The 27,603-nt window shown below is 40.6% G+C and overlaps 2 protein-coding genes and 2 long non-coding RNA genes across 19 annotated transcripts in view; 2 read left to right on the top strand and 2 right to left on the bottom strand.

Annotated features, from left to right (window-relative positions):
- Positions 1 to 14,652, top strand: LOC135280559 (uncharacterized). Of its 2 annotated transcripts, XR_010347447.1 has the most exons (5): positions 1 to 109; positions 9,447 to 9,545; positions 11,054 to 11,187; positions 13,603 to 13,673; positions 14,286 to 14,652. It is a non-coding gene; the product is annotated as an uncharacterized LOC135280559 (long non-coding RNA). The 2 variants fall into 2 exon arrangements; XR_010347448.1 differs by lacking the exon at positions 9,447 to 9,545 and having other exon boundaries at positions 9 to 109.
- Positions 11,210 to 17,931, bottom strand: DUT (deoxyuridine triphosphatase). Of its 2 annotated transcripts, none has more exons than XM_064388587.1 (7): positions 17,771 to 17,931; positions 17,053 to 17,215; positions 15,533 to 15,624; positions 14,417 to 14,461; positions 12,953 to 13,027; positions 11,982 to 12,052; positions 11,210 to 11,553 (listed from the first exon to the last, which is right to left on the bottom strand). In XM_064388587.1, the coding sequence occupies exons 2-7, from the start codon at positions 17,211 to 17,213 to the stop codon at positions 11,497 to 11,499; spliced, it is 501 nt and encodes a 166-aa protein (XP_064244657.1). In that variant the 5' UTR covers positions 17,214 to 17,215; positions 17,771 to 17,931; the 3' UTR covers positions 11,210 to 11,496. The 2 variants fall into 2 exon arrangements, with proteins under 2 accessions (XP_064244657.1, XP_064244656.1); XM_064388586.1 differs by having other exon boundaries at positions 17,593 to 17,814.
- Positions 17,892 to 27,603, top strand: part of LOC135280558 (uncharacterized) — a 57,207-nt gene continuing 47,495 nt past the window's right edge. For 6 of the 11 annotated variants that reach the window (XR_010347438.1, XR_010347437.1, XR_010347436.1 and 3 more), the window contains exon 1: positions 17,892 to 21,926. This is a non-coding gene — a long non-coding RNA (uncharacterized LOC135280558). Of the gene's footprint in view, positions 21,927 to 25,914; positions 26,012 to 27,268; positions 27,353 to 27,603 lie in introns of all 11 variants that reach the window. The other 5 variants (XR_010347439.1, XR_010347442.1, XR_010347443.1 and 2 more) reach the window with 4 other exon arrangements.
- SLC12A1 (solute carrier family 12 member 1) overlaps positions 23,315 to 27,603 on the bottom strand; it is a 44,849-nt gene continuing 40,560 nt past the window's right edge. For all 4 annotated transcript variants that reach the window (XM_064388580.1, XM_064388582.1, XM_064388583.1 and 1 more), the window contains 3 exons: positions 27,181 to 27,316; positions 25,135 to 25,202; positions 23,315 to 24,422 (listed from right to left, as the gene is read on the bottom strand). In XM_064388580.1, the coding sequence (XP_064244650.1) occupies positions 24,287 to 24,422; positions 25,135 to 25,202; positions 27,181 to 27,316 (340 nt within the window). In that variant the 3' untranslated portion in view covers positions 23,315 to 24,286. The remainder of the gene's footprint in view (positions 24,423 to 25,134; positions 25,203 to 27,180; positions 27,317 to 27,603) is intronic.

The raw sequence follows: 27,603 nt of genomic DNA, 5'->3' as shown, positions 1-27,603 counted from the left end.
CAATAATTACAGACTCTTCTCATTGCCCTGCTTCCTGAGTCTTTGTAGCATTGCTGGGTTGGTGAAGAGAACATGATCAGTGTCTTCAGGATTTTAAACTACTGAAGCAGTAAGTTCTGTTTTCCTCTAATCTAACCTGTTGTTGTGGATGGAGCACAGTCTCTCTTTGAGGGTTATGGGCTGGTTTGGTTGCTAAAAGCCTATGAGAAATAACCAAAGAGTGATGTGAAGCTTGAGTTTAAGGAACAACTCAGAAGATCCTTCTAGCTTAGAAAAAGACTAATTTGGTTTGTTAAGATGGAAAAGATTTTTCAGGAAAGTTTTATTTTGTCAGTGAGATATGTGGGGGAAAAGGAATTGCTCTTGACTGCTGTTGCTGTTTAGTTTGTATGCTGAAAACACTAAGGGAGAGGGAGTGATATCCATTGTGAGAATGATATTCTTCAGTCACAGTAAGGCAAGCAAAGCTCTCCAGTGCCAAGGCCCAGGTGCTCTCCCCACAGCTGGAGATTTTGAAAGGCTCTGTTTAGGGTACATCAGTGCAAATTAAAGGCTGTATGTAGATTCCCTTATTTTTTGTACTGTTTATGGCAGGCAGATGGGGAATTTTTCTCATTTGTGTGTTGATAAAGTGTTTGTGATACTTAAGGACAAATCACCCTCCCCTGAAATTTAAGCACTCATGCTCCAACCTCCTGATCCTTGATGACTATTGCATTAGTCAATTTGTGGCTAGCCCAGTAACTCGATAGCAGCGAATTATGTAGTTATGTGGGAACTCTGGGGTTTGGAACAGGCAGATGTTCCCAAGCTCAGGCCCAGCACTGCTAGGGTGTGTCATCTGTGTGAGACATTTAGCGGAAAGAGAGAGCTGCGAAGCCACAGTCTCTGGTGCTTTCTGGAGCACAACATATAGCAGCAATATTACATTAGGGTAAGAATGGGAACAAACAAAACTATTTCAGCACCAAGAACTTTTCTCTGTAGTGAGTGACTGATTGGTAATAGAATGCTTCTGCATTCAGACTTCAAATTTACTCTGAAGAGTAAACTGGATTGTGATAGAGCCAAGAAATAAACTGCTAAATTCATAAGAAACATTCAAAAATATACCAACATGGCCTTTAAAAAGAGCAACTTAGATGTTACTAAATGCCAGATTCTGTTCTGCCTTCCATGTGTGTGCAGTATGATTCACTGGATATCAGGGATACTGGCCTGTGGTGGACCTTACAGTCAGCTTTCAATTCTGGAAGAGGTTTTTTCCACAGGGCCATCCTGCAGCACATGGAAATGTCTGGATTTTAAGATATTTTCCTAAGTCACATTGCAGGGGTGTGTTTGTGTGTATAGGTCCCCCTGAACGCCAAGAGATATAATAGTGTTGTGGTGTTCTATTTTATACAATAGCAAAATGTTGGCTTTCATTTGTTGATGTAAGTAAACACATGTGCTTTGTAAGAAGTGCTTGAATTATTGTATGGTTGTGTCCAAGGCTACCATATCAAACATGTCTCTCAGAGCCAAGATTCTTGTCCAAGAACCCACCCAAAACTTTACTATTGAGGTATGAAGCAATAATGGAACCCACTGATTCATCTTTTGATGAAACCAGGAGTGCCCAGTATTGCCCAACAGAAGGTTACATAGGGCTCTAATGAAGTGTTTCTCTTGCATAAAAGAGAACAGATGTGGCCAATCTCATGAGAAACTGAGCTGTGACCTGCTGTGAGTTCCCACTGGGTAAAGTTTCCTTCAGATCTGAGAAGTTGCTCCAGCTGAGTCAGAATATTCCTCTGGTTCCACCAGTCCTGCAAAGGCCAGATTTCTAGATTCAGATCTGGGTTGCTGCAGGCTACATGCTACCATATTTCATCTAGTTAAGGTATTGACAAAATATCTTTCGGCTTTGCAAATCTGACTGCTGGCTGTGGAACTCAGCTCCAGGGACCAACAGAAACTGCTCACAAACTGGTTCTGCCTTAGGGGCTTCTGGTGTATCTGCTGTGGAGAAGCAAGTGACCAAGTTTTAGGTGACAAGAGAGATTGTCAATCATCCTGCTTATCTGCTGTGGAGAAGCAAGTGACCAAGTTTTAGGTGACAAGAGAGATTGTCAATCATCCTGCTATACTCTGAGGTAGAACTGGAACTGTGTTTTCCCCTCAAATAATTCCAGCGGCAACAGGCTAAAGTAGAAAGTCTGGTCTTTGGACTGATGAATAAACCTGACAAAGAGGCTTTTGTGAGCTTGTACCAACTTTACAAGTGGATGTGCTATAGGAAAGAGGCTTCTGACAGGCAGAGACTAGGTGAAGAGTAGAGAAGAACTACTGAGACATTTGTTGCTGAATGAGGGTATCTAGATTCGTTTCTTCATCTCCTAATGAACCAAAGTCTCGGGACCTGTGAGCTTATAAATCCAAACACTATCTTGGGTAAACAGTACAATAACTGGTTATGCACCAGGGTTTTTCTGCACTGAAGTAAGCAGCATGCTGACAACCATTGCAATTAGAATGCATTGATGCAAGTTTTTCAGAGGATCCTTGTGTTAAAGGCCAGAATAAACCCAACTAGCATGCTGAGGCATGTTCCCACTGGCCTTCTTTCTGCCTCCCACACCATACTAGAATCATATGCTCAGTGGTATTAGTTGTATTTCTGAGTTTCAAACCAAATCTTTATTAAGGCTTCCAGGAAAGCAAGAGCACTGTGGATCTCCAGAGGGCCTTCAGTATCGAAGCCACAGAAGAAAATTACAGATGGAAAAGACAGTCAGGTCATCCACTCAGCCTACCAGCCAATGCTGGGCTGTTCTTGGTGCTATGCTTTTTCCTTTCTTTGTCTGCATCCAGCCAGAGGGGTTTCCACAGCATCTCTAGGGAGAGTATGACATAGCTGACTAGTGCTTGCCCTTAGGAGTAACTTTGAGCCTCTGGAATAATAAAAGCATTCTATGTTTCACTTTGATGGAGAAAAGGAAATCTGAGAGAAGGTTCCTCTGTCTTATGACTATATTGTATCTCAGATGTAATTCTATATTCATGACTTCTTGTATGCAGATCATGTGAGGCCAATGCTGTGTCCCACCCCAGAGTTGTCTCTTTTGGTAGTTATTCCTTAGACAGATTTTTGTCATCTCTCAGTAGTAAATAATGCAGAGACCCTGATTAATTGCATTTCACTTGGCAAACATTCAAAATTTGCCCTTACTAATGTTTGAAGTGTCTGTCTGACTCTCACTCCTTTTAATCGTGCCAAAGTTCTTAGGCAATTTGTGAGCTCATGTCCCAGAAACACATAAACCCCATATTTTCCATAGGTGAATTAAAACCACTCAACACATGTTTACTAAAACCAACTGCATTTATAGATATAGGAATCTTGACAGCTATTGATTTAATAGTTCCAAATGTTTTCATTCAAATCCCTGGGGCACCTACTGTTGATCAAGTATAACCTTCCGGCATCTTGATCTCATGCAAAGCAATGCTTCTGGCCAAATATATGGATGTTCTTTTTGACCTTGAGTATTGGGCATTAATAAACATTAACCCAAATATTTTTTTCAGAGGGAATAAAATACTTCCATAGCTATTAAAACATGCAGTCCTCTGACTCTTCTTGAAGGCATCTGTGCATAGAAGCTGTTTGAGTATGGAGATAGTTTTAAAGCAATGCCAATACCCTTAGTATTCTGATGGGGGCTGTATCAGTTTCACAGTTCTCAGCTGCTGAAAATTATATTTACCATGCAGGGTAACTTTAAAGATGTTAGTTATAGAGCTATGGAAGGCCATGATTAATACCATTTGGTGATTGTTTGAATTGTGCTTTACACAATGAGCAAGGATTCAGAGGAAGCCTTTGTCTGACTGCTACTCTGGCTGTGGGAAAGGGTAGGTCTTTGTTAGCAGTTGGATGTCATTTTCTTTTGTTTAGCATTTGCACAGTGCTCTATGTAATGTAGGAATATAATAAAGCTTTGCCAGCAACAGCACCAGACTTTGGGAATACGCGCAGACCAGTGAGACCATGCAATGCACTTTTACCAGCAGAAGAGGCAACTTTTAATGGACCCATGATGGAGTTTAAGTAAAGTCTTCCCTGGACTATTGGCATGTGCTTTATAGTGCTAAGCCAGGAGCTTTGCTCTTAGATATAATTTTTGATTCTGGTGCCTACCTTGTAAGCACCGTTCTTTTGAAGTTAAATACAGCTCAAATTATTTCTCTATTGCTCATTAGAAGTGAGCAAGTTTCACGTGAATTTTTCAACCTCCTATTTAATCACTCCTATCATTGGTGAAAATGAAATGAGATGAAAATTTGGTGGCCCAGACAGTAGAGATCAATGAGCAATGGCATGAGGAGAAAAGGATTTATCCAGGGAGATCCTAAGGCATCATAAAATATGACTTTATCCTTAGCCTTAGCCTTTCTCCACATCTACTCTATTTGTGCAGTCATAGTATTTGTAATAAACTCCACTTATATAATTTCTCACCTGGGTTAGTATCAACACCACTATCTTGATTAACAAACCTATCACGGTTCTGATTTTGATGCAGTGTTGTTTTTGCTGATCTGTGGCTCTAGAGGCACTTGGTGCTCTCCAATGGAGACTGGAGGAGTTACTCATTTTCTGGGCAGATGTTGTTAGCATGTAACAATACACAATGTTGTGCACCAGCTCCTCAGTGGGATAAAGCTGAGTCTTCCAGACACCCATGGCTGTGACTTTGCATGAGTTTTTTTAGCCTGAGTGCCAGCTTAAACTGATCCTATCCGTCTTGTCTTCCAGCTGTTTTATTATTTTGGCAGCTACTCAAGATTTCCTGGAATAATTGCAAATGAGTAATAATTTCTCATTTAGCTTGTATGCAGTGCTGGAATCAATGATCATTTGCATGCTGTAATAAATATCCAGCCATGCCTTGGATATTAGTTTTGTACATTTGAATAGCAAACTTCAGGAGGAGGGGGGCAGAGTCCAATCTTCTATTATTGTGATTAGTTTAGGTTCTCATAGTTTTTAAATCAACTTTATTAGCAGAATGATGTAAAAATACATAAGCAGGTTCTGTTGGCAAGCAGGTGGCCAGGAGCAGACAGAATTGAAAAATTAAAAATCCTGTTGTAGGATCCAAACTACCTGGAAGTGCCTGAGTGTTTTTCTGCTCAGTCCAGGCTGTCCCATAAATGCTAAGCATCTCAAAGGTCATCCAAATAAAAAGTAAATGCAAACAGAGGCTTCTTTCTCCCACACAACAGACCTCCAGCCTGCTCCAGATACAATAGTGAAAGCTTGCCTGTTTTGACTATTAGTCAGTCTTACTCAGCTGCCATTTGGGAAAGTTATGAACAGCAGTCTGGGGGCTCTTTGCAGGTGACCTAGGGCAGGACACAACATCTGTCAGGCTTTCAGAAATATGAGGCCCTCTTTAAAGCCACTCTTAAAGCCTTTCTTGGCTAGAAACTGATAATAAAGTGTACAATAAGGAATGATTTTTGACAAAAAAACCCAGTACCTTGCTTCCTCCCTGGTGCAGCAGTTTGGCTTTACATCCGGTGGCAGTCTTCCAGGCAGTGAGTTCTATCCAGTTTTTCCTGGAGAACTTTTAGTAGCTTAATTACTATGATTAGTACTAAAACCCAACTAACCAGACCAAACAAAATAACCCTCACCAAGATGGAGCTCTCAGTCACCTCCTCTTCATGTCCAGGGACAGCAATGAGTTCTCTGTTGCTGAATCCATGATTTCCTGTTGTTGTCACAGCTCCTTTTTCAGTTTTCTCACGTTACTAATGACTTAAATGCAAGTTGAGAAGAAAGATAAGAACAGGACTGAAATATACTTTCTCCCCTAACAAAACATCTCATTTTCTTTGACTGCTCTAGCCTATACATGTTGCTAAGATACAGCATCATTTTTAGGATGAAGAAAAATACTCTTGCAGAATTTAAATGGCTTGAATTACCTGTAATGCTGACCAGCTTGGCTTGCTGCCAGCAGTAACTCCTATGTGGAATAGTGAGACTGGTGTTTTTATGTTTGTTGTTGTGAAAACCTGACAAGTGGGATTCCTTGATGCTCTCCTGCACCCCAAGGAAGGATCCCTGGAATCTGGCAGTGAACAGAGTGTAAGCTAAGCAGGTGGGAAGGCTGTCATCAGGACTGAGGTGTATTAATTAGCAAGACAGCACTGGATAACTACCGTGCTTGCCAGACACGGCACAATCAGTTTAGCTGCAAAGGAAAGATGTTTCCTTCCAACGAGGACACATAGTTATTTTGTCTTGGACACTTGGAGACAACCTTTCACAGCAGGAATCCATAAACAAAAATACTCATCTTAAAAGAATCTGGCCAAGGATGCTACATTCATGTCTGTTTGTTTTTCCTTTTTCCTTTTACGAAATGAAAGCAAACGAATTCCTTTTCTACAATCAATAGTAGACAAAAGACAACTTTCTTTAGTTCAAGGCTATGAGCAGTATTGATTGATACAAAACTCTTGTTATGAATTATACTATACAAATATTCTCTAAAACACAGAAGGTTAATATAAAATTTTTGTGACAATGAAAAAAATCCCACTGAAATCTAAGGGGAAGCAAGTAAGTAGGCATACACAGCTCACATGTGTTTGTATAAACATATTTTACATGTTAAAACACAGTAGTTACTTCCTGGATGAGAGCTCTCAAATGATAAAATCAATCTGTCAGGTTTTCAGACTTGGCAGGGTAAAAAGCTTTCTTGCTGTGTTCTGAGTAGGGGAATAGCATCAATTCAGTGGTAAAGAGCTAAATAACCACACAGTTAATGGAGGGAAAGTTTAGGAAAATAATTACGTAAATTCGCTTCAGACCTGATCCTGCAACCTCTAACCATGCAGTGACATTCTTTGCCCAGCAGCAGACCCGAATTTACACTTTGCAGAATCACATCCTTACTGAGGTAGAGACTGCCAAATAGCTGTTAGTGAGGGAAGTGCCATGTGTGCCAATTCCAGAAACCAGGAAGGCAGTACAGTCTGCCCTATATTTTCAGGCTTTCGGTAACTTACATAACTAGGTGCAAAATACTTATTTTTATTGCTGGTTCTTTTCTTTGGAAGTGCAGTCATGTGCAATCAGGTGGAATAAGTGTGCTGATAATTTTCCTTCAGAAATTGCAATGGTTAGCCATGTGGACACTTTTCTTTTTAGGCAAAAAACCATGAGGTACTGAAGCAAGCATTCACTTTTCTTGCACTTGAGGTCACAAATTTATGCAAGTCAAAAATGTCGTGCCTGCCAAAAACATCATGCTACACTCCACCAAATAAAAGGACACTGTTATTCTTACAAGGAAAGGTTTGACAGGACAGGAAATAGGCAGGGTCATAGAAGTTTACTTAATACCAAAACTTACTTAACCATCTTTAAGCCAAAATACAATGATAGTTATTTAACAAAAAACAACCAACCAACTTAACAAACAAAAAAAAATAGAAGGTCAGGAGGAAGACAAATACAAGAGCTTTAAACTGTGTTATTACAGGAGCAGCAAGCAATACAGAAACTAGGGAACCTTAATTTACATAATTCAGGTTACTATATATCACCCACCCTTAGTGAGTTAACATGTATTAAGTAAGTTTTAATTTATATCCTGAACTTGCAAGCCAGAGGCGTCTGATTTGGAAAACCCAATGCAGAGTTTACCAGGCTATACATTACTTTCATTACAATGCAATCCTTAAGTATTCTGCATTCCACTTAAAGGAATGGAGGAAGAGAGAGCAAGAACACAGTGAATACGAAAGATAGGAAAAATGTTGCTGTTCACTACAATTTTCCATTTTTGTTGAAACGCAGCAGGAGAGAAAAGCCACAGGCTTCTCTACTGCTCTTGCATGCCAGGAGGGATTATGCAAACACTGCAACCACCCAAATCTTATTTAAATTATTGTCATTGTTCCCCTTTTAATGGTTATACTTTTGCCTGCTTTCACTCAAATATTGCTGCATCTTTCTTTCCACCAACATAGTCCCAGTGGGAGTCATCAACTCTTAATTATAGATGAACAGATCTTTGAAAAATACCTCTGAAAAAGAAGTGGAAAAGAAAGCAAACTTTAAGTGCCATCTAGTGGCTGATCTAGAAAACATTAAATAGATTTAAAAAATTCCTACCATGTCATAGGCTAATATAACAGCTGAGGAAGCTGTGCCTAAATTCTCAACTACTAAACACCAGGTTAACACTCTGGGGGAAAGAAAGAACTAAAGATTAATGGTAGCAGTGGTATTACTGCCAGAATTTCTGTTCCAAGATTTTTGTCCAAAAGTGGAGAGTTCAAATGGTAAGAATTGTATAGGAATCCCATGTTCCTTCAAAGCCCTCTTCAGCTTATGATCCTCTGCCTTTTTAAGGACATAGAATTTATCATAAATATTGCAGCTGAAATAAAAAAATAGAACCCTTTCAGATCTCATAATGCAACTCAAACCAAGGAGGTGAATGTGGAGCTAAGCATCTCAACTTTCTTCCAAATTCACCAGGGGTGAAAGGCCAAATTTTCTCTATCCCTGTAACAAGTCAAATCCATTTCTAAAAAAAAAAGGAAGTCGAGTTTTAGTCAGTAATGTCCTTCTCCTTTCCTTGCAGGAAAATGCTCTTTTCTGTTGTAGATAAGAATTCCCAACAAATTACTTTTAATTTATAAAGGTTTCATGTTTCATTTACACAGATGTTCCACAAGATTGTTCTTCAAGCCTTAGGTAACTCCTCTTACAGATGTGAGTAGCTGAGAAGTTGAATTAAGGAGTAGCTTTGCCTTGAACTGGTCAGTGATAGTGGAGAACAGCCCAATGTAATTTTCACTTAAACTGATTTTCATTTTGTTACTTTGCAAATAGCTTTACATCTCTTCAGATTCATACCTGCAGTGAGCCTGGGGATCACACCCCAGTGGCAGGCTCTGGAGACATTAAGCTACTTCCCCTAGTTGAAGCATGTGCACTCAACGACACACTTAGGCAGTTTGTCACTGAATTACAAAACTGATCTACAACTAGGTAATGGAGGTAGGACAGGTCTCAGATAAAGTAATGAAAGATAGTGTTTCCTAGTCCCCCCTCTCTCTTGCCAGATACCAAGATAATATACTTTTCTAATATAGATATTATATGAAAAAGGGAACATGAAAATAATTGGGGGGGTATTATTTTTCGTATTAATGAAATGGTGGGACTATAAATAAAAAAGCTGTAGATAGTTTGGTTTGAACCATAGAGTAGCAAATGCTGTTCTAAGAAGCCTCTACTCAGTGCCAGTACAAAGTTTCTACAAGTTTCAAATGCAGGCCTTGATCCACAGTAGCAGCATCAGCTTTAGAACTTTCAGTACATTGGTAACTCTTGTTGCCTGGGTAGAAGTATTTGTCTTTCATAGATTTGCTACTTCTATTGAAGAAAAGCAAACCCCAACACCCTAACAGGAATCACCAGGATTCCTTATGGCTTGGTGCACACGGGAGAGCTCAGTGTAGAGGTAAGCTTGAAAGCATTTCTCATTTCAGATAAACATTCTCAAGGTCCTTACTGGGAAGGGCCTTGTAGCAATCTAAAACTCATGACACACTTCTCTAGAGAAATACTGAGAAACAATGGAAAGGAACTCCCCCATACCGATTTTCCAAACAAGTGAGCCTTTTCTGCTAATGACAGATAATGGTTTTAATGTTGACAAGTTACTGCAGGCATGCATATGTAAATCTGTTTTTTCTTCATATGTCTGAGATAGCTTCTGAGACTGTGTTTTTTTTAGCAAATACTTATCTCAGAATCTGTAGTATTAGCATTATTTTCAAAAATAGAAATCAGATCAGTATCCATCAGGTACAACAAATAATGAGTATCACCTGAACTCCAACTTCTTCCTTGTAGGTTGCTGTTCCTTTTAGGCAGCACTACTGAATAAAAGTAGTGTCAAGCTCAGCTCAGCTTTCCCAGTTCATTTCAACTGCATTGGTATGATGTGCTCCTTGCTTCCAGTGCCTGCTGCAGGGTGTGCCTGCTCCTGATGGTCTGTCTGGGTGTACAGATCCAAGCACGGGGCTGTGAGGAGGGGTAGGGACCGACAGCAAAATGACTGGTCAGCACATCATGCACTTAGAGGAAAAGGCCTCTATCCTGGGCAAAGATGAATCTACCTGTTTCAGCACTGCCAAGCCAGTGTAATGCCTATCCCATGGTTGAAGGGATCTAAATGCAGTCACACTGCTCTTTATTTTCCAGCTTCTTGCAGGGGTGAGCAGGATCAAGTGTATAAAATGTGCAGTATTTTGGGCCTATGTCACTAAAAAGTCCTAGACAAGAACATGAAACTAACAGGATTATCCTGAGCTGAAACTACCCAGCAGAAGAGCAGTATGAACATCAGCCTACAAAGGGCACACCTTTCCACTGCTAAAACTTGAAGTATTTCCTACCTGTGCTCTTCCAGATAAGAAAATCTTAAAGTACAGACAGCTGCAGGAAGAAAGTGAGAGCTTCAGAGCCTTTTCTAATTCTTTTACATAAAGTGGGAAAATAGTCACTTTTCTTTCCTTTTTTGTTTCTTCTCTTCTCTGCACGTTCTTTCACCTAAAAGTTAGGCAGTCATTTAAGAAATTCCACACACTTATTGGATCAGGTTTAGGACAGATTAAAAAAAAAATTCTCTGTTAACTGGACAAAAGGGAACTTAACCAAACTGTGCACTGCTTCAAAAATTCAGAATTTTTCTTCCATACAGTAACATATTGATAAATTTGTAACAAATATTCCAAAAGTGTAATTCACAGTTCTTATTTACTATGTAGAAGTTATTTCCAGATGACTTGTGTTATTTAACTCAAACACTGTATTGCTTTAATAGAGCTGAAAAATTGGCCACTTGAAGATCAGCTAAGGATCAAAGTCAGAACTTTAGCTTTGAACAGAAACACAATTATTTGGACAGGTTGTAGAGGATGCAATATTGAATATCTTTGTCTTATTCTGGTTTTGGTATCACAGTGAGAAGTCTTATTGATACTGTCACTGATGCTGCATGAAACAGGCTCTTCGTATGAAATCCTGAGCCATGTGGAAGACAGCTTTCAGAACTCTAACAAAAACTGGCAAGGGAACAATTGGCTGTTGTAGTTTAGGTGAGTAAAATAAAATATATCATTAAGTTAATGTTTCATTTATTATAGTATAATTGCCACAAAAACAATGTGTTCTCATTGCTGAGGACCAAACATCTTGAAAGAGAAAATAACACATCAAGTAGTAAGTCAAGCCAGTCCTGCACATTTCCTCATTATGCAAACAAATTCACTTGAGGATAGATACAGAGAAGTCTCAATAAAACTTGAAATATTTTTATGTACTCCAAAAATCCTACTTCTAATTCAAATGAAAAATTAGAAATAGTATAGCAAAAAACAAAAATAGAAAGCATATTCAAGTAATTTTCAGTTCTTTCCAGTAGAGCCAAAGCCACCTTCACCACGTTCTGTATCATCCAGAGCCTGAAAGACATCAATTATGATAAGCTGGTTTAGTGCCTTAACTTGCCTTTCGTTTCTATACAAGAAATACTGTCTATCATTTACTTGTAACAAGACTTATAATTAAGAAACAGAAAAATGTATGTGAAACACTTCAGAATATCTTTTGTACAAGCTTAAACAAATGCTTGTGAGACAACCATTCCTAGTATATACTGAACTGTTCTTCAAAAACTGAAAACTTATTAAAAAAGAAAAAAAGTCTATGCACGTAAGTACAAAGAATCAAGACTTTCATTCAGGTAGTACTACTGCTATGCAGTTTTACCACTGAAAGTAATTTTATAGTATTTATAGTATTTATCTATATAATAGATTTCCTTTTATATACAAGTATCTTATACTAATAATCATTGAAAAAGCAGAAATATTTTCTTTTGTCAACTTACTTCAACTTCTTCTAGCTCTGGATAATAAATACGTTCACAGATGAGCTGGGCAATTCTATCCCCTTTTTTAACTGCAGAGAAGTTAAAATATTATTAGTTCCTTCAAAAATGTGAACAATGAATATAGACTTTAGACAATCTCCTTTATATCAGAATACACATAAAGTGAAAACACTTATTTGAAACTTATCTAAATAGATGTTAACAGACCCAAAAAAATACAGGTTGAGATAAACTTTTGTTTGGTCCTTCTGTGGTGAATGTCAGCAGCTGTACCAGCTCAAGGCCTTTCCATTCATTCCTCCTGCCATACTCTGGCATCTTAAGTTCATTATGTGCAAGTACTGCAGAGGTGGAGAGACAGCTGTATGGATAATGTAGCTCCTTTTATGAACTAGACCCAGGAATTTGGGGGGAAAAAGGCAAACTGATAAAAGGAAAACTGAGGTTCTCACTAATAACCAACCTGGCTCACAGAACTTCCATAAGCAGCTCGTGATGTGAAGATGCAGAAGAGGCCACAAAAGCACATCTCTTGCAATTGGGCACTGAAAACTGACTTTTTGCAGAAAGACAGTGTAATGAATGGATAATCCTGTCTTTGTTACTCATGTTTCCCAGCATTCTAGAAAAGGTTTTTCTCAAATACTGCTCAGCTAATTCTGTTTTCAGAGAAAGGTAGTAACTTAATTAAATTTGCATTTCAGTGTAGCTTGTGAATCTAAAGCTTAGCTAAGTAGGGATGTTTTGGTTTGCTTTTTGGGGGCAGTTGTTTTGCATGCTGCTTAATTTGCTATGAGTAGAATCTTTACATGTTCTTGACAGGACATTAAGTATCTATGTTTTTGTTAACTGAGAGAGGAAAGATGTTCCCAGCTAGTTCTACCTCTGCATAAACTTAAAAAACCCCCTTAGTTTCTTGTTCCCAGTCAGATGGCTGAAAATAAGACTCTGCCAGGCTTAACACTTACCTTCAAATGACTCCTTGCCAAAGTTGAACAGTACCACACCAACATTTCCCCTGTAATCCTCATCAATAACACCAGCTGTCATGAGAAATTTTGAGAGATATCCAGTTAGTAAATGTCAGTGTATGAGATAACTAGATTAGATTAAGGTTTAGATTGATAAATTATTATAGTATCTAATAATGACATCCTTTATACTTCTGATGCACAACTAACAATATACATGCAAATACTGAGATCTAAAAATGCTACTCAGTCTTGCAAAAGGAACTGTAAAACACCATCACATGTCAAGAAATGCTTTACCACTGTACTACTAATTTTAGTAGCAATACCTATCTGAAATCAAGACAGCTGCACTAAATTCAGGCCCCATTTGTTCTGCTAACTTCAGCTCGTTCCGTGTCAAGCAGAAATCTGTTTTTAACTGTAACATTTCATTTGAAAGCTATAGATTTGCACAGATCCAAATCCTGTACCTCTGGCAAGGTAACAGAATCAGAGCTGTAAGGAAATGACTGTCATACAGCTATATTCTAGCACCAAGACTATAAAACTAGCTTACTCTTGTATTTTGTATGACTGTATTAACCACACAGTTCAGAAGACTGGCTACCAGTGCACATTAAAATAATGATATTCTGCTTCTTTAGAGTTTTTCTCTCAGGTAGAGGAAACGTATTTCCAGTAGAAAACATGAGTTTGGCCATGCCTGTGGTCCCAGGTATGTACTTGGACGTCTATTTGCACAAATAATTTAAATACTAAAATTAAATGCCATTCCAAGACATTCCCCAGCTGATACAAAGTACTACCATTGGAGATGACTAACACCAGAGGAAACTGCAGCATGAGTGTACATTGAATGTAATGTTGAACCACAAAATGCACATTTAAGAATAAAACCCCATTTTTAAAGTAGCTCCTTCAGCTTTTGAAAAAATTGTAGTGCATATGATCCCATAGTTACCATGCAATCTCTGCACTAGTTCCAGAGTGGAAAAGGTATTTACACAGCTCTCTGATGTAATGTTTTGGGTTAATCCAATGGCATTTCTGAACAGCTTCCTAATTAAGGTGCTAGTAACACTGGGAGTATCCCCTGAGTTTTGAAAATTTAGAAAAACATGCAATTCTCAAGTTAACTTTCTGGTTAAAAAAAAATGGAGAAACCAGCATGTAAGAAGTCATCTTTAATGCCCAAGCCAAAAAGTAACTTCTATGGCAGTAACTGCCTACAGAAGTATGATACAGTTGTTATTAAAAAAAATAAATCCATAATCTTTTTTATAATTAAGAAACTGTTAACATAATTATAATGGCCTGTCTCTCTCAGGTGTCACCCAGGTATCTCATTTTGCCAGACTGCCCAAGAAGCCATCATTTATTTGCACATTACAGTGTGAAACTAAGGCACTTCTGTGATCAGTACTTACCAAGTCTTAATAAAAAGAACAAAAAGCTTACCTCCAACATCTATGAAGTGCTTTGCAGCTAAACCAGAACGTGGTGCTAGAAAAGAATTTTTTTTAAGTATTATAATTTATTTCTTTAAAAAGACAGTATTTATAGGTTATACAGTATGTTTGCACAGTCTTGGGAATGCTAAGTGTTTTCACAGTCTTTTTAAAATAAACATATAACAGGAATTACTGTAAGAGTTTACAGTAAAATGTATATTAAACAGAGTAACAGTTGCAACAGGCTACAATAAAATTGCAATCTTTAAGTAATGAAATGTATCTTTATTTGACCTGCAATTGCAGAGTAGGTTTCTCTGAGGAAGGCAACTGGAGCAGACAGACTGTCTAATCCTGGTTTATTTTTGGTGACTATCACTGGCTCAGCATCATCTCAGAAGAATATTGGGTCAATCCACTTAAGTTATGAAGGAAAACAATACCTGGCAAGGAATTTCCTAAGCAGTGTTATACACAGATAAATTATGTGTGGGGATTTGGGTTTTTACTTACCTTAGGCTACTGGGATGTGGAAATAAAAATGGTATGACCTTTAAAATTTTCTTTGGGATAAGAGAAATGCATGTGTTCTTTTACATAAAAGAACATAGCAAACTCTGATCATGTTCTTCCACTGGACTGGCTATTGCTTTTTTACTTTAAGAATTTATACATAATTCAGATAAAGAATCCACAAAACAAATAGAATATCTTGTACAGGTTCTCTCAACTATTCCACCACAATATGTCATCAAATTCTACTGCACTGGTACTCTGGGGTTAATTTTAAACAACGAGGGATGAATTTTCTGTATGTCCATAACCTATTAGTCTTTGTTTGAATTCTGAAACTGCACAGAAATAATGAACTGCTGTGGGGCCTCTGAAGTTGTATGTAGAGTACAGGTATTTTTGCTGATCATCCTTTGGCTACCTGACATACACCAAACTTCAAATATCAGGTAACAGGAAAACACCACAAGATTAAATAAATCACAGGGCCACGTGACATCCCTTTTGTGTGCTGACTAATTCTGAAAGCTTCAGGCAGAATCTGAATGTGAAGATGCTGTCAAGCCTGCTGCAGAATGAGTCTGCAGCCTTCTGACAGCTGTGTACTCACCCACTCGGCCGTAGCACCCAGAAGGAAGCGCTATTTGAATGTCTGTTTTCACCACAGCCTTCTCCATGGGTGGTATCACACAGTCATAGGCACTGCATTAAGGAAAGAAACACTGGTTTATATAGAATATCTTTTAAAGTTTCTTTACTGTAACTTAAGGTACAAAATTACGCAGAATTAAACTGCCAGGGAATTTATACAATGGAATTTAAACAAAAAATATTTACAGATTTGCAAAATTTAATGCAGATCCTAAAACACAAGATGTTACCATTCTGATGGTGCTAGTTTATGATTCCAGAAGTGTCATTTGAACAGCATTGCCAGTTTCAAATTTTTTTTAATTAGTGAGAAAGAAAAAAATACAAGTTTAAAGTAACCGTTAGATAAATGTGGTTGTGCATTTTTTGTGCAATAGCAGAAACTTTATGAATGATACAGTCTGAGTAAGCTTTCTACAGCAGATGAACTAGTTGTAGTCAAAATTAATAATGTATCAAATTAACTTTTAGGCAACAATGTTTTGGGTTTTTTTTCTGAGCAGTCTGACAGTTCATGGTTCACATGATTCTCCTGGAAACTCTGAACTACAGAGATTTTAAGAGCTTGCTGAAGCTACCCAACTGGAGGCCTAATGAGAAGCAGTGGTGACAATACTTGTCATGTCTTGACCTTGACAAAGAACTGTTTTTTAAATGCTGGGAAGCACTGAAAGGTTTTCTATAAAACAGACTTTTTCCAGGTCTACAGTGCAACACTGGAACAAGAACAAAAACAAACCTGGTGAGATGAAAGGGATAAAAAGAAAAAAGGGTAAAGTGTGGTGCAGTAAATCTTCAGCAAAGAAGTCACAGAGGTGGAGGAAGAAGAAGGCTGGTTATTCTAAGTAATACTAAAAAAGATAGAAGTGGCATCAGCAAAGTTCACTTGTTCAAAACTAGTGACCTGATCACAGAAGCAAACATCCACAGGTCTGGCTACAGGTATTCCTGACCACAGTAAAGCCATTGAACAAGGGCCGTTATTAGTTCAAACCACAACCCGAGCCTGTACACGTGGTGTCCAGCTAGGAGCACTATCAGACTGCTACAGGCCCTTTGGCAGGCAGCAACCCCGGAGCAGAGGAAGGCAGAAAAGCACCAGTGCTGGAAAGGAGGGCCCACGTGCGCTACCATTTCTTCCTTTCAAGAGGAAGGCAACCTGGCCAATCTGGGCACCAATAGCAATTCTGGATGCTCTGCCAAGCCTGACTTTCAGCCAAAGACTGCATCTGTGCCTGATGAAATCAATGCTGTAACACAGCTGGACCACAAATACCCGAAAATGGTCAGGGATGGAGGAGCAAGGGAGCTACGACTCCATCAGCCCTGGCCTCCTCTCCTGCATGGCCAGGGGACTGTCCGGGGACTCAGCTCGGCAAGAGGCCACGAGGGCGCTCTCAGCCGCCGGAGCCCCGTGCCCAGGGCTCGCCGAGAGGGGCGGCACCGAGCGCGGGCTCCCGTGCCCGCACCTCCCCTCACCTGTACAGATCGTAGCCCGCAGCCCGCGCGGAGCCCCTGGAGGGGGCGAAGGCGTTCTCGGACAGCCGGGTGAAGCGCAGCCGTGCGGAGGCTTCTGCAGGCCCCGAGCCCTTCTGCCTCTTGCTGGGGGACGGCTGCAGCACGGCCTCGGAGGCGGGCATGGCTGAGGGAGCGGGAGAGACGCCGTGAGGGACGGCCGCGCGCGCGCCGAAAACCCGCCAAAACGCGGCGCGGCCCATGGGGGCGGGAGCACGGGGGGGAACCGGCCCGTGCGCGGCCTCTCCGCGCGCGGCGCAACCCCATTTGCCCCTCGGTGAGAATGGCCTCGCCCGGCTCCCCCCGGGCACCCCGCGCTGAGGGTCCCGCCCCGCGTGTCAGGTGGGGCTCGCCCATCGCCCCAAACCGCGGCACAGCCGGGCGGCCCCCGAGGGGCGCCGAGCGGGCCCGCCGTGCGGCTGGGCAGCGTGTACACCCCAAAGCCCCCGAGGGCTGCGGGCTGGGCAGTGTATGCTGCCCCGCAACTCCCCCACCCCTCCTTACAGCGCCCGCAGGGGGGCCGGAGCCACCGGAGGCACCGGGCCAACATAGCGCTGCCGCCGCCGCCGTGTGGGAAGCGCGCCATGGACCGCTCGCCAGGCGCTCCCCGCCGCGGTCCGCACGGCTCATGGGGCGCGGGCGGAGGTGCCGGCGCCCCGTTCTCCCCGCGCCCCGGCTCTACCTGCCGGTGCAGCCCCTCGGGCAGCAGCCCGGCCCGGCACGCCCCTCGGGACGCGGCGGCGGCGCTGCCACGGGCGGGCGGGCGGACCCCGCGGGCCGCGCGGCGTTGCCGGGGGACGCGATTGCGGCTGCACGGGCGGGCGGGGCCGGGGCGGTCGCGGCGCCCTCAGCGCAGCCCCGGGGCCGCGCTGGTTCCCGCAGCGCACAGCCGGGGGGGCCGAGCACGGGGCTGCCCCGCGGCCGGCAGGCAGCCGCTGTCCTCCACAGGCACACGGTGCTCGGGGCTGAGGGAGCTCTGGAGAGCATCCAGTCCAATCCTGCTGTTAAAGCAGATCTAGAGCCCGTTGCACAGAGTAGAGGCAGAAGGAGACTCCTTCAGAAATGGTCAGGCCACGTCAGAAGCGTTTGCCTTACGAGAGAACAGTTCTTGACAATGAGGTGGATGGGAAAACCTGTCAATGCTAGGCCTGCCCTGTTCTGTCTCACAGCAGAAGACTTACTTCATTGTCTTTAAAACACTCTGCCATCCTGCCATTCGATTTATGATGTAATTTACCCCCTATTTTTCCTATATCCATGTCTTTCTATTTACATATCTCTCTATATATAGATATATTCTACAGGACATATCTATATCCCTAGGAATAGGGAATTTCCTCAATTCCCCCATGGCTCTGCTGTGGGCTGAAAATCCACATCTGTGAATCCATTGGAGTCACAGTTTGAAAATTGTCCCTGGTAAGGCTAATGGAGGTATTTGGCTCTGCATAATAGCTCCAGACTTTAGGATTCTTTTTGCTGGCCTAGATTTTGTCAAACAACAAGTCTTTGTGATTTTTGTTTTAAACTCTTTAAGTGTATGTGATGGTCTCCTTGCTATATTTTCTAAATGCAGCCAGATGGCAGTGAAACCTTTACTACACATTGCAGTTCAGTTGTGAAAGGCATTTTTAATAATGTCCTAATTTGGGCTTTCTTTTTTCCTGCTCAGTATTTTCAGTCTAATAGTATGAACTGTTTGAAGGAGAATATGTATGTAACCCAGACTCATGTGAAAAAACCTACTGAAAATATTTTGTGGCTTCTGATGTAAGCTATCCAAAAATTGAAGTTTATGGGAATTGAAGTTGTATCAAACTAATATCTAATTGTAAATGTTTATTTATACAAGCAGGACTTTATGGAGTTTATGACTGCATCCTGCATTATAGTATAGAAAAGGACCAGTTTTATGAGTGGCCAGACTTGGGGAAGCAGGCTGGGTTCTAAACTCCACTTGAGGTAGCCTGGAAGTCCATGAATAATAAAGAGGAGGACTCATCCAAAAATATCATTAAGGAGAAAGGATTCAGCTGAGTGACACTTGCTTTTTTTCCAGATCTTTACAAGGGGAACCCCCCAGCCTTATGCCTGAAGTCTAAAACCAAGTTTACCTTGGTTCTGGCAATGTGTTGTTTGCTCTGTAGAGTCAGGAAACCTTCCTGCATTCCTGATCGCTGATAAGTGCTGCTCTCCATCGGGCATTTCCTCCTGACTTTGAAAAACAATACTGAGATAAACTGAAATCATCTGCCTTTTTGCCTGGACTGAGAGCAGGAGTGGAGGCTGCTTCGTTGTACACAGAAACAAACAGAGCCTCTTTTGGGGTAATAGCCACAAAATTCTCGTTGAAGTTTTGGTGTTAAAATGAGGATTTTTATTAGAAGAAAACCCTGAATTTAAAAGTGACTTCCCACCCCATTCTTACTTAGCACAGCTGTTTCTTTCATAATGATGAAGGTTTGTAATTAAAAAAAAGGCTGTTATGATGTTGTCTGTTTATAATGAAACTTTATTTTTGATTGCATGTTTGCAGCACAGCATGAGAGTTGTGGAATTTTGCCATTGCTTTTTACTCTGTTCCAGACAACCTTAGTGTGTTTGATTTTGTTTGAAACTGAATTTCGTCTGATGAAATTCCAGCCAATGGCATGATTGTGGGTTATTGCACTTGTTTGTGGAGAACTGCAACTCACTTTATTTGTTTGTTTCCATGTTTCCTTGCAGAGTCAAGGCCCGTGTGAGCTGTTCCCTCAGCAGTGCCACAGGGTCTCGACACAGCTGCCAGGGGGCTGTGCCCCAGGTGCCTGCATGAACAGATGTTTGAACAGTGGCCTCACCTCTGCTGAAGCTCAACACTAGCAAAACCTTGACTTTCCTCATCTGTAACTTGAGTGATGAGTCACTCATTTAGCAAAGAGCTGCAGCACTGAAGGTTTTTGTTCTGCTGCCAAGAGCTGGAGAGGTAACAAGGGAGACAGAGCAGGATCTTGGAGTGATCCACACTCACTTCCTTGAAGTCCAGTGACACCAAACCACCAGAGCTTCCTCTGAGATCCCTGAAATCCAAGATGAAAATACTGAGGGTTACTCACACTGTGTTCCCCCAGCTTTGCTGACAGGTCAGGGACCTCTGCCTGAGGGGAGGTGACAAACAGCTAAGGGGAGTTAAATGGGTCAGGAGTAGCTGAGACTGCTTGTAGCTGTTTGCCCCATATGTACAACTGCAGTGCAGATTCCTGTTACCTGGTGATGTCTCTGGCTTGTAAACTACTGATCAGCTGCTGAAACTGCTTTTGCTGAAAAGATCTTGAAATCCCACATGGAATTAGAGAAAAAGAGAGAAAAAATGAGAAATGTCTAGGTTTTCTGAGGATTAGTATTGCTCAGTCAGGAAAGCTTTTGGTCGGACTTTTCAAAGATGTAATGAAAATTGCTGAGGTTTAAGACTGATGAAATTTCCTATGCTGGTGGCTGGAGCTTTATACTTTGTGATGATGAAGATTGAGTGGAAACTCCTTCAGGTGTGAAGTAGGATAACAACATGCTTTTTGCAGTGTAGTTACAGCTGTTAATCCTCACAATGCAGTGCCTTTTTGGTTAGGTAGCTTTTCTACTTGCACTGTTGGGTAGCTGATTTAAAAATAAAATAAAGAAGCAATGCCCTCAAAAAGAATCTCTGTTGTGATCTAGTGAAATCAGTATTGGAAGAATACTGTTCTGGACAGCATAATCTGGACTGTGCTTTAGGGGTTTGTGATCAAGATGGGCAACTTGCCAGTGGCTGTAAAAAGATTTAAGGAAAGTGTAGTCTCTGAACTATGATGAAATGTCTTCTGTGATACCTGTTGGAGCTCCACTAACATTAAGAGGGAAAGGTAAGGTTCACTGATGAGAGGAACAATAGTGGACCATTTTAACAGGCCCTTAGGCACAAGCTTAGCTGTGAAAGGTTGCCTAGGCTTTTGAACAAAATTCAAAATGTTTTTTGTCCTTGCTTCATAGCAATGGTATTTTCACACTTAAATGTCCCTGGTCACTTTACCCATGCTTGCTTTTGTCATGACTGGCCAAATCCAGCCTAAATTATATAAACTTGTGGAATTGGTAGTGTGATATAAGCTAAAAATGTGCTAGACAGTGTTAGAGCTGTCTTTTCTCCTAGAGATTGCAAACATGTAATTAGTGTAGTTACTAACTTGATGATTAAAATTCAGCAGTTGTTTTATGCATAACTTATATAAAGAACTGTATAGGCACACAATATTTTGGTGATTGGCAGTGGGGCTGTGTTTTAGGCACACAGTTTTGGTGATTGGCAGTGGGGCTGTGTTTCAGGCACACAGTTTTGGTGATTGGCAGTGGGGCTGTGTTTCAGGCACACAGTTTTGGGGATTGGCAGTGGGGCTGTGTTTCAGGCACACAGTTTTGGGGATTGGCAGTGGGGCTGTGTTTCAGGCACACAGTTTTGGTGATTGGCAGTGGGGCTGTGTTTTAGGCACACAGTTTTGGTGATTGGCAGTGGGGCTGTGTTTTAGGCACACAGTTTTGGGGATTGGCAGTGGGGCTGGCCCAGCCTCATCCCCAGGGGGCTCAGCTGTGAGCAGCAGGTGAGCAGCACTGACAGCAATGAGCCATGGAGTGCCCAGGGGCACTGACCAGCCACAAAGGGAGCAGAGGGCACACAGGGGCCGTGCATCAACATGAGGGGATAAAAGGCTGGGCTAAAGAACAAGAAGGGCTGGGTCTTGAAGCCTTCTGAAGTGATAAGGTGTTATCCTGTGTGTTGTGGTTGTCTCAACTGCAACAGAACTGTCTCTTATGGAGTTGGAAATGAGGTAGGTAGACTAACAAAATTTTGCTATCTAAGTTGCAATTTAAGATAGTTCATAATTGCTATACTCTCCAAATTGGTCCAGAAACATTGAGCAATCATGGTGAGGAAGAGAGTAGAAGCTGCTAGGAAAATACTGTGTTTCAATTACTTACGAATTTGTGGAAATAACACTTTCAGGTAGTTTAGTGCTGTTGCATCCTGAGTTTATCCCATTACACTGTTGTGTGGGTCCAACTTCTAATTGGTCACTGTAGTGCAATCAAGAAATTTTATAGAAATGTCTATGTTAATACTTAGTTTTTGATGACTATTTATTTAGAAAGGTATTTATTTTTGCAATGCCCACTGCAGTGTGTTTGTGGGAGAGAAGTGTGAGTAGTATTGAAAGTGCCATTGCTGGTTCATTTTGTGCTCCTTCTCTTTTTGGACCTGCTTAGGGTCCCCCAGAACAGTTTGGGTCAATGTTGACCCAACAGGTTGAGAATTACAGTACTTGGGAATATTTAAGAAACAATTCCCAGTCATATGCATCATTAAAAGGTTTAACAGAGGTGTAGAATTCCTCCAGGCCCTTGTATAGGTTGTGATAAGAAACCCACAAAGCCTAAGTGGAGCCTCCCTAAAAGCCTGGCTTTGGCTGGGTGCCATTCAGGTTGTATCTGTGTGAGGTGGAGAGGATGGTGACCATCACAATTCTACAAGGAGCTGCAAGGACCTGGCAGCATGCAGCAAGCTCCAGTATCACTGCTGATACCACTGTGAAGGATGAGAATTATCTCCTTGTTTTGCAGGTGCAGGATGTGAGCTCTGGTTTGCTCAAAGTTGTGCAGGAAGTTTGGTGGATGGAGGAAACTTCTGTGTAATGCAGTTAGATTGTAAAATGAGCCTTCAGCCTGATTGTAAATGTGTGAGAAGTAAAGGAAGAACATTATGAGAAAATATCAATATTTAATATCCTGCCTTTAATAGACAGAGAAAATAAAGCATGGCTTACTGGGCTACATTACCATGTTCTGCTGAATTGCTGCTGTTGAACTCAGAAAAAATATGAATATTAAATATTTGTCATTTTTGGAGATGGAGTGCTAAATCCACTACAAGTTAAATTCTAATAATGCAAGCAAGATGGAAGCTGAAACCTGCTTTAAAATATACATGTAGTGAAATTCAGGCTTCCCTGGCTTTCATGAGGCTTTCTTGTTTGTTGATCTGTGCAAAAGAGTTGCAGGACTACAGAAAATAAATAAATGTTCCTTGATGGTTTAATTTAAATAGTGCTTACACATAGGATATAGCTTTACCCATTAAAAAGAGAAGCAGCTTTTCTTGACAGCTGAAATTATAAAGTACCATAACGTTGCAGAGTAGAAAATAGAAAAATTGCACAACTTAATGAATTGCCTTTATTTTAAGTTAGTGTATAATTAATATTATTTAGAAAGTCAAAAAAGAGAGAAATCTTTTATATAAATCAGAAGTAAGGCATTCAACTCAGCAAATGAGTTTTTGTTTTCTAATCACATAAATCACTGTACATTTTATCCCAATGTATAATGTCAGATTGTATTAACCCTAACATTCATAGCAGAAATTGTCAGAATTTTTTGTTTTACTAATTTTTTTGTGAAATTTACTTACAATATTTAATTATTTCAATCACATATTCCATTGCATGTCAGAGCTTGAAAATGCATTATAAAGTTTTGTAATAAAGTCCATATTTTTATATATCTAATTCTTTTGTGACTAAATTAGAAGTGTTTGAATTAATTTCAATTAGCACAATATTTTAGGTAAAAGCATATGCTGTAGGCATAGGTTCTAATTTGGCAATATTACAATAAAAATCATTGCATGTTTTCTACTTGCATTCTGTCAGTTCATGAGTTACACCTGATGGATCCCATACAGGTTTTTGTCTCACATGTTGGTGCATTTCATTTGAATCCTACTGTGTGCTCATTAGCAACCATGGTAGTGCAGTTTGAAAAAAATTATTTAGAGATTTAATTCTTTCTGTTTTATCACAGTTAATTTTTGCTTTCTAGGATAAATATAAAAAACTTTTTCAATACTTTATAAAATCTGAAGAATTTCTTCTTTGTGTGCTCAAAATATTTGCTGTCTCATGTGACATATAGGTAGATTTTCCTTCTTTTGCCTGTACTGGAGTGTAACACCAGCAGGGACCATTTACTTTTATTTTTTCTAATTCTTTGCTTTGGATTTTTGAAGAAAAAAAATCTGTCAATTATGAAGATTTTAGATTTGTATTAAATGAGTGTGTCTTTGATGAACCACTGCCATTAAAAACATAGCTGCTGGAATAAAGCAAGGCATATTCCAGGCACTGATGTTTTTCTAAGAATAGAAAGTCAGTACATTTTTGTGGTTGCCTCTGACCATTAAGACTGGAGGAAGGTTCTTGGAGAGAATTTCTAGCCAAGCCATGTACAGGTAATCAGACACTGCTCCTTTCCTTGCCACAGGGAGGCTCCTGTTTGGGCAGAGGGAAAAATAAAATTATCATTTTGAAGGCAGGGGTAGCCCAGGCTTCTCATTAAATACTAACCAGAAAACATCACTGTTCATATACAACTCTGATATAATACAAGGTCTTAATTTGCAAACCCTTGCTCACCTGATTGTACTGGACAGGAACTGCTTGTGATTGTACCCTTAAACTGGTAAAATATATTTTTGGGGTCATAAAACTCACACATAGGATGATTTTTTTTTTTAAAAAGGCAACACATGCATACTTTTGCAGTCCATCAGTCTGTTTTCTGATCTGCAGTTACTGTGAGATGGGAGTTTTAAAGTATGGGTCAATTTGTGGTAAGCACTACATGACCACCCCTTTTTTGAGACTGAATTAATAGAACTGGAGAGGTTTATCTGTGCATCACAAGTGCAAGCTAATTTTTTGAAGCTGTATATAAAAAATGTCTGTAAATAAAAATTGCTTTTGGAAAAGGCCTTTTTTGGTAATTTTATTGGTGGCCTCCTTTCCTTTATACAATTGCTTCATCACCAGGAAAGATTCATACTCAGTGCAGTCTCAGAGAAGCATCAGTCCAGATGCAAGTCCTCCAGAAGGTACTTAAAAGATGACTTTTGTGCTCAGTGAATTAACACAAGGGTTTCTGTAGCTCCAGCCCAGAATCCCATTAGACATTATTCTTAAAATCAAAAATGCTGCAACTCACAGGACAATGAGGTTGGCTGCTCTCGAGTGCTCTTGTAAGAGTTCATTCAGACGGACTTGGCGGTAACTCTGATTAAAACACAACAGGAAAAGGAAAAATATCAGTTAGGTCAGTGATCCTCACCTCTGGTGTCTTATGGACTTCTACTCTTCCCCCTTGCCTGCAAGATTTTCTGCTGTTGCCTTGCCAGCACTGGAGGCTGAGGTCTGCTCTGGGGTCCAGAGTCTCAGCCATGGCAAAAGATGAGGCTAAGCCACACTTTTTGATTGCTGTAGTTATATTAGGGCCACTCTAATGGTGCACTCCTCTGTAAGGCTTCCTGGGGATAGGGATTATTTTTGTACTGAACTTGCTTTATGATTGAGCTCAAACCCTCAATATTTTTATGGCTTAACCACAAGTCACAGGGAATAAGAGACCAGGCAGGTTTATGTAAGATAGAAGTATCTTAGCTGATTTTGTAAATTATTTTTCCCCGGGGAAAGTAAAAAGCAGATTTTTCTCCATTCAGATCTTAAATTTTTCCTTCTCTATAGAGATGTTACTGTTCTTGTACATATTATATAGGTAAGAGCCCTCATAATGTAGCCAGCTGTTATCTCATGAGAATCATCCTATAACATCAGCCTTTATCTGTGCTGCTAGGTTTTTATCTGTTGAATTGTAAATGAGTTCTAATGTCCCCTGTAAAACTCCCAGAACTGCCCTACTTCTGAAGACAAGGGGCATATCTTTCCAGATGTGTGAGCTAAACTTTTTGTTGCTGTTCTTGTTTTACAGAGTAATTTGGCATTTTCATATTGCTGACTCTCTTTAACTTTTGAGGAATTTTTCTGGTTCCTTAATTAGTGACCTAGACAAGACCAAGCTTAATCAGGTATTTTTTTTCAGTTGTATCCTCACTAGTTCTGCGGGCAAGTGTCTGTGATTATATTCCTGTTATCATTTATACTGAGGTGTTTTAAGGGCTCTGACTCTCACTTTTGGATAATTTAAGGTGAGAATAATTCTGAGGTTTTCTGCCCATAGCTGACTGTATAACCTTATGCTGATGATCAGCTCCATGCCAAGGGTAGTACAGTGAGCAGTCAGTCTGCTTCCCAGCTGCTGCAGTCGATAGTGTAGTGTGTTACCTTAAATCATCATTGATTTCTGCTTATGTTAATATGTCAGGCTGTGACTTCTGGCAGTTCTGAGCTCAGAGTCACAATCCTTGCTCTGTTGAGGAAGTTACCAGCACTATAAAGTGGAGATAACTAAACTCCCACTGTACTCAGGTTAATTCCACAGGAACCATAACTAAAATTGCTAGATTAATTCTAGCAATTGAGTTACAGGAGAACTTGTCTCTTAAGGTTGAAAGAGTTTGCATCCTTTTGTCACTGGCCTGATGAAGCCTGGTGGTTCATTGGTAAAAAGGTATTTTTCCAAGAAATGTAAAGAGCAGACTGGGCTGTAATTCACCCAGTGGATCAGCCAGCATCAGCCTTGAAGTTCCTCTGAACTGCAGGAGAGCTTCTGCATGGTAGACTGGTTTAGTCTTCACTCTGCCATTGAGGTAAGAATTCATGCTCAACCCTGCCTTTGGAAAAATTTCTAGCTTAGTTGAAGTGTCTGGATTCAGTTCTAAATTGCCCAAAGTGGTGAATGTTTGGAACTGCACCCTTGAAGAGATTCAAGCTCCAAAACAGTGGAGCCATTTAATAAACCTCAGCAGACCCAATTAGCTCAGGCTCAGTGCAGTAACTCTGTGGCTTCTGGTTCAGAGGTGGTTTTCATCTGGCTGGCTTTGATGTGGGCAGAGCTTCTCATCAGCCTGGAAAGTACTGTGTAAACATGCCAAGGTCTGAGAGAGCTCAATAATGCAATCACAACACACCTCTGCAGTGTTTACAATATAAATCCAATCTGTAAATATCAAATACAGGTTTGTACATGTCATGTTTTTAATGCCATATCTGATATTTCACTTTTTTCTTACTAATAGCTTCAAACATCTGGAGGGTAAGAAAAGGTACATATGTAAAAAAATAGGTGAGGCTTTACCTTCTCCTTGCATGCTTCCAGCTCTGCATCTGTAATTTTCCATGGAGTCTCTCGCTTTAATTTCTCAGCAGTTGTCATATCTTTGCAGCTTTCATGGAGGCGAAATGGTTCAATCATCTCTTCAAAGAATTTCCAGCTGAAACAGGAATTACAAAGGAGGCCTTGCTGCAGGGTGTGAACTCACTAGCTTATTTCACAGGCACTGTGTATGACGGGCCTCACTGATAATAATTATAGCTGAAAACATGCAAAATCTTTATTCTTTGCTACATTGTGCCCCAAGATATATCTGTGCCACTTCTGTATGTTTGGGTTATTTGAGAATAATTAAAAGGTTATTTGAGGATAATTAAACACTGCATTTAGCAGAGAATTTTCTGCATTGTCCTGGTTCTAGCAAAAATACTGAAATGAGTTTTATAG

The sequence above is a fragment of the Passer domesticus genome, chromosome 14 (genome assembly GCF_036417665.1).
Source record: "Passer domesticus isolate bPasDom1 chromosome 14, bPasDom1.hap1, whole genome shotgun sequence".
NCBI lineage: Eukaryota > Metazoa > Chordata > Aves > Passeriformes > Passeridae > Passer > Passer domesticus.
The sequence above is the reverse complement of the archived record's forward strand: the minus strand, read 5'-3'. Positions and strand labels throughout refer to the sequence as shown.

What these genes read in the sequence shown, in the direction of transcription:
- DUT (XM_064388586.1), bottom strand. Translation starts at nt 17,674, where the DNA reads ATGGCGCGCTTCCCACACGGCGGCGGCGGCAGCGCTATGTTGGCCCGG. An exon ending in GCACTTCATAGATGTTGGAG is followed by an intron (nt 13,028 to 14,416) that starts GTAAGCTTTTTG and finishes TTCTCATGACAG; the next exon opens with CTGGTGTTATTGATGAGGAT. An exon ending in CAGAGCTAGAAGAAGTTGAA is followed by an intron (nt 11,554 to 11,981) that starts GTAAGTTGACAA and finishes GATGTCTTTCAG; the next exon opens with GCTCTGGATGATACAGAACG.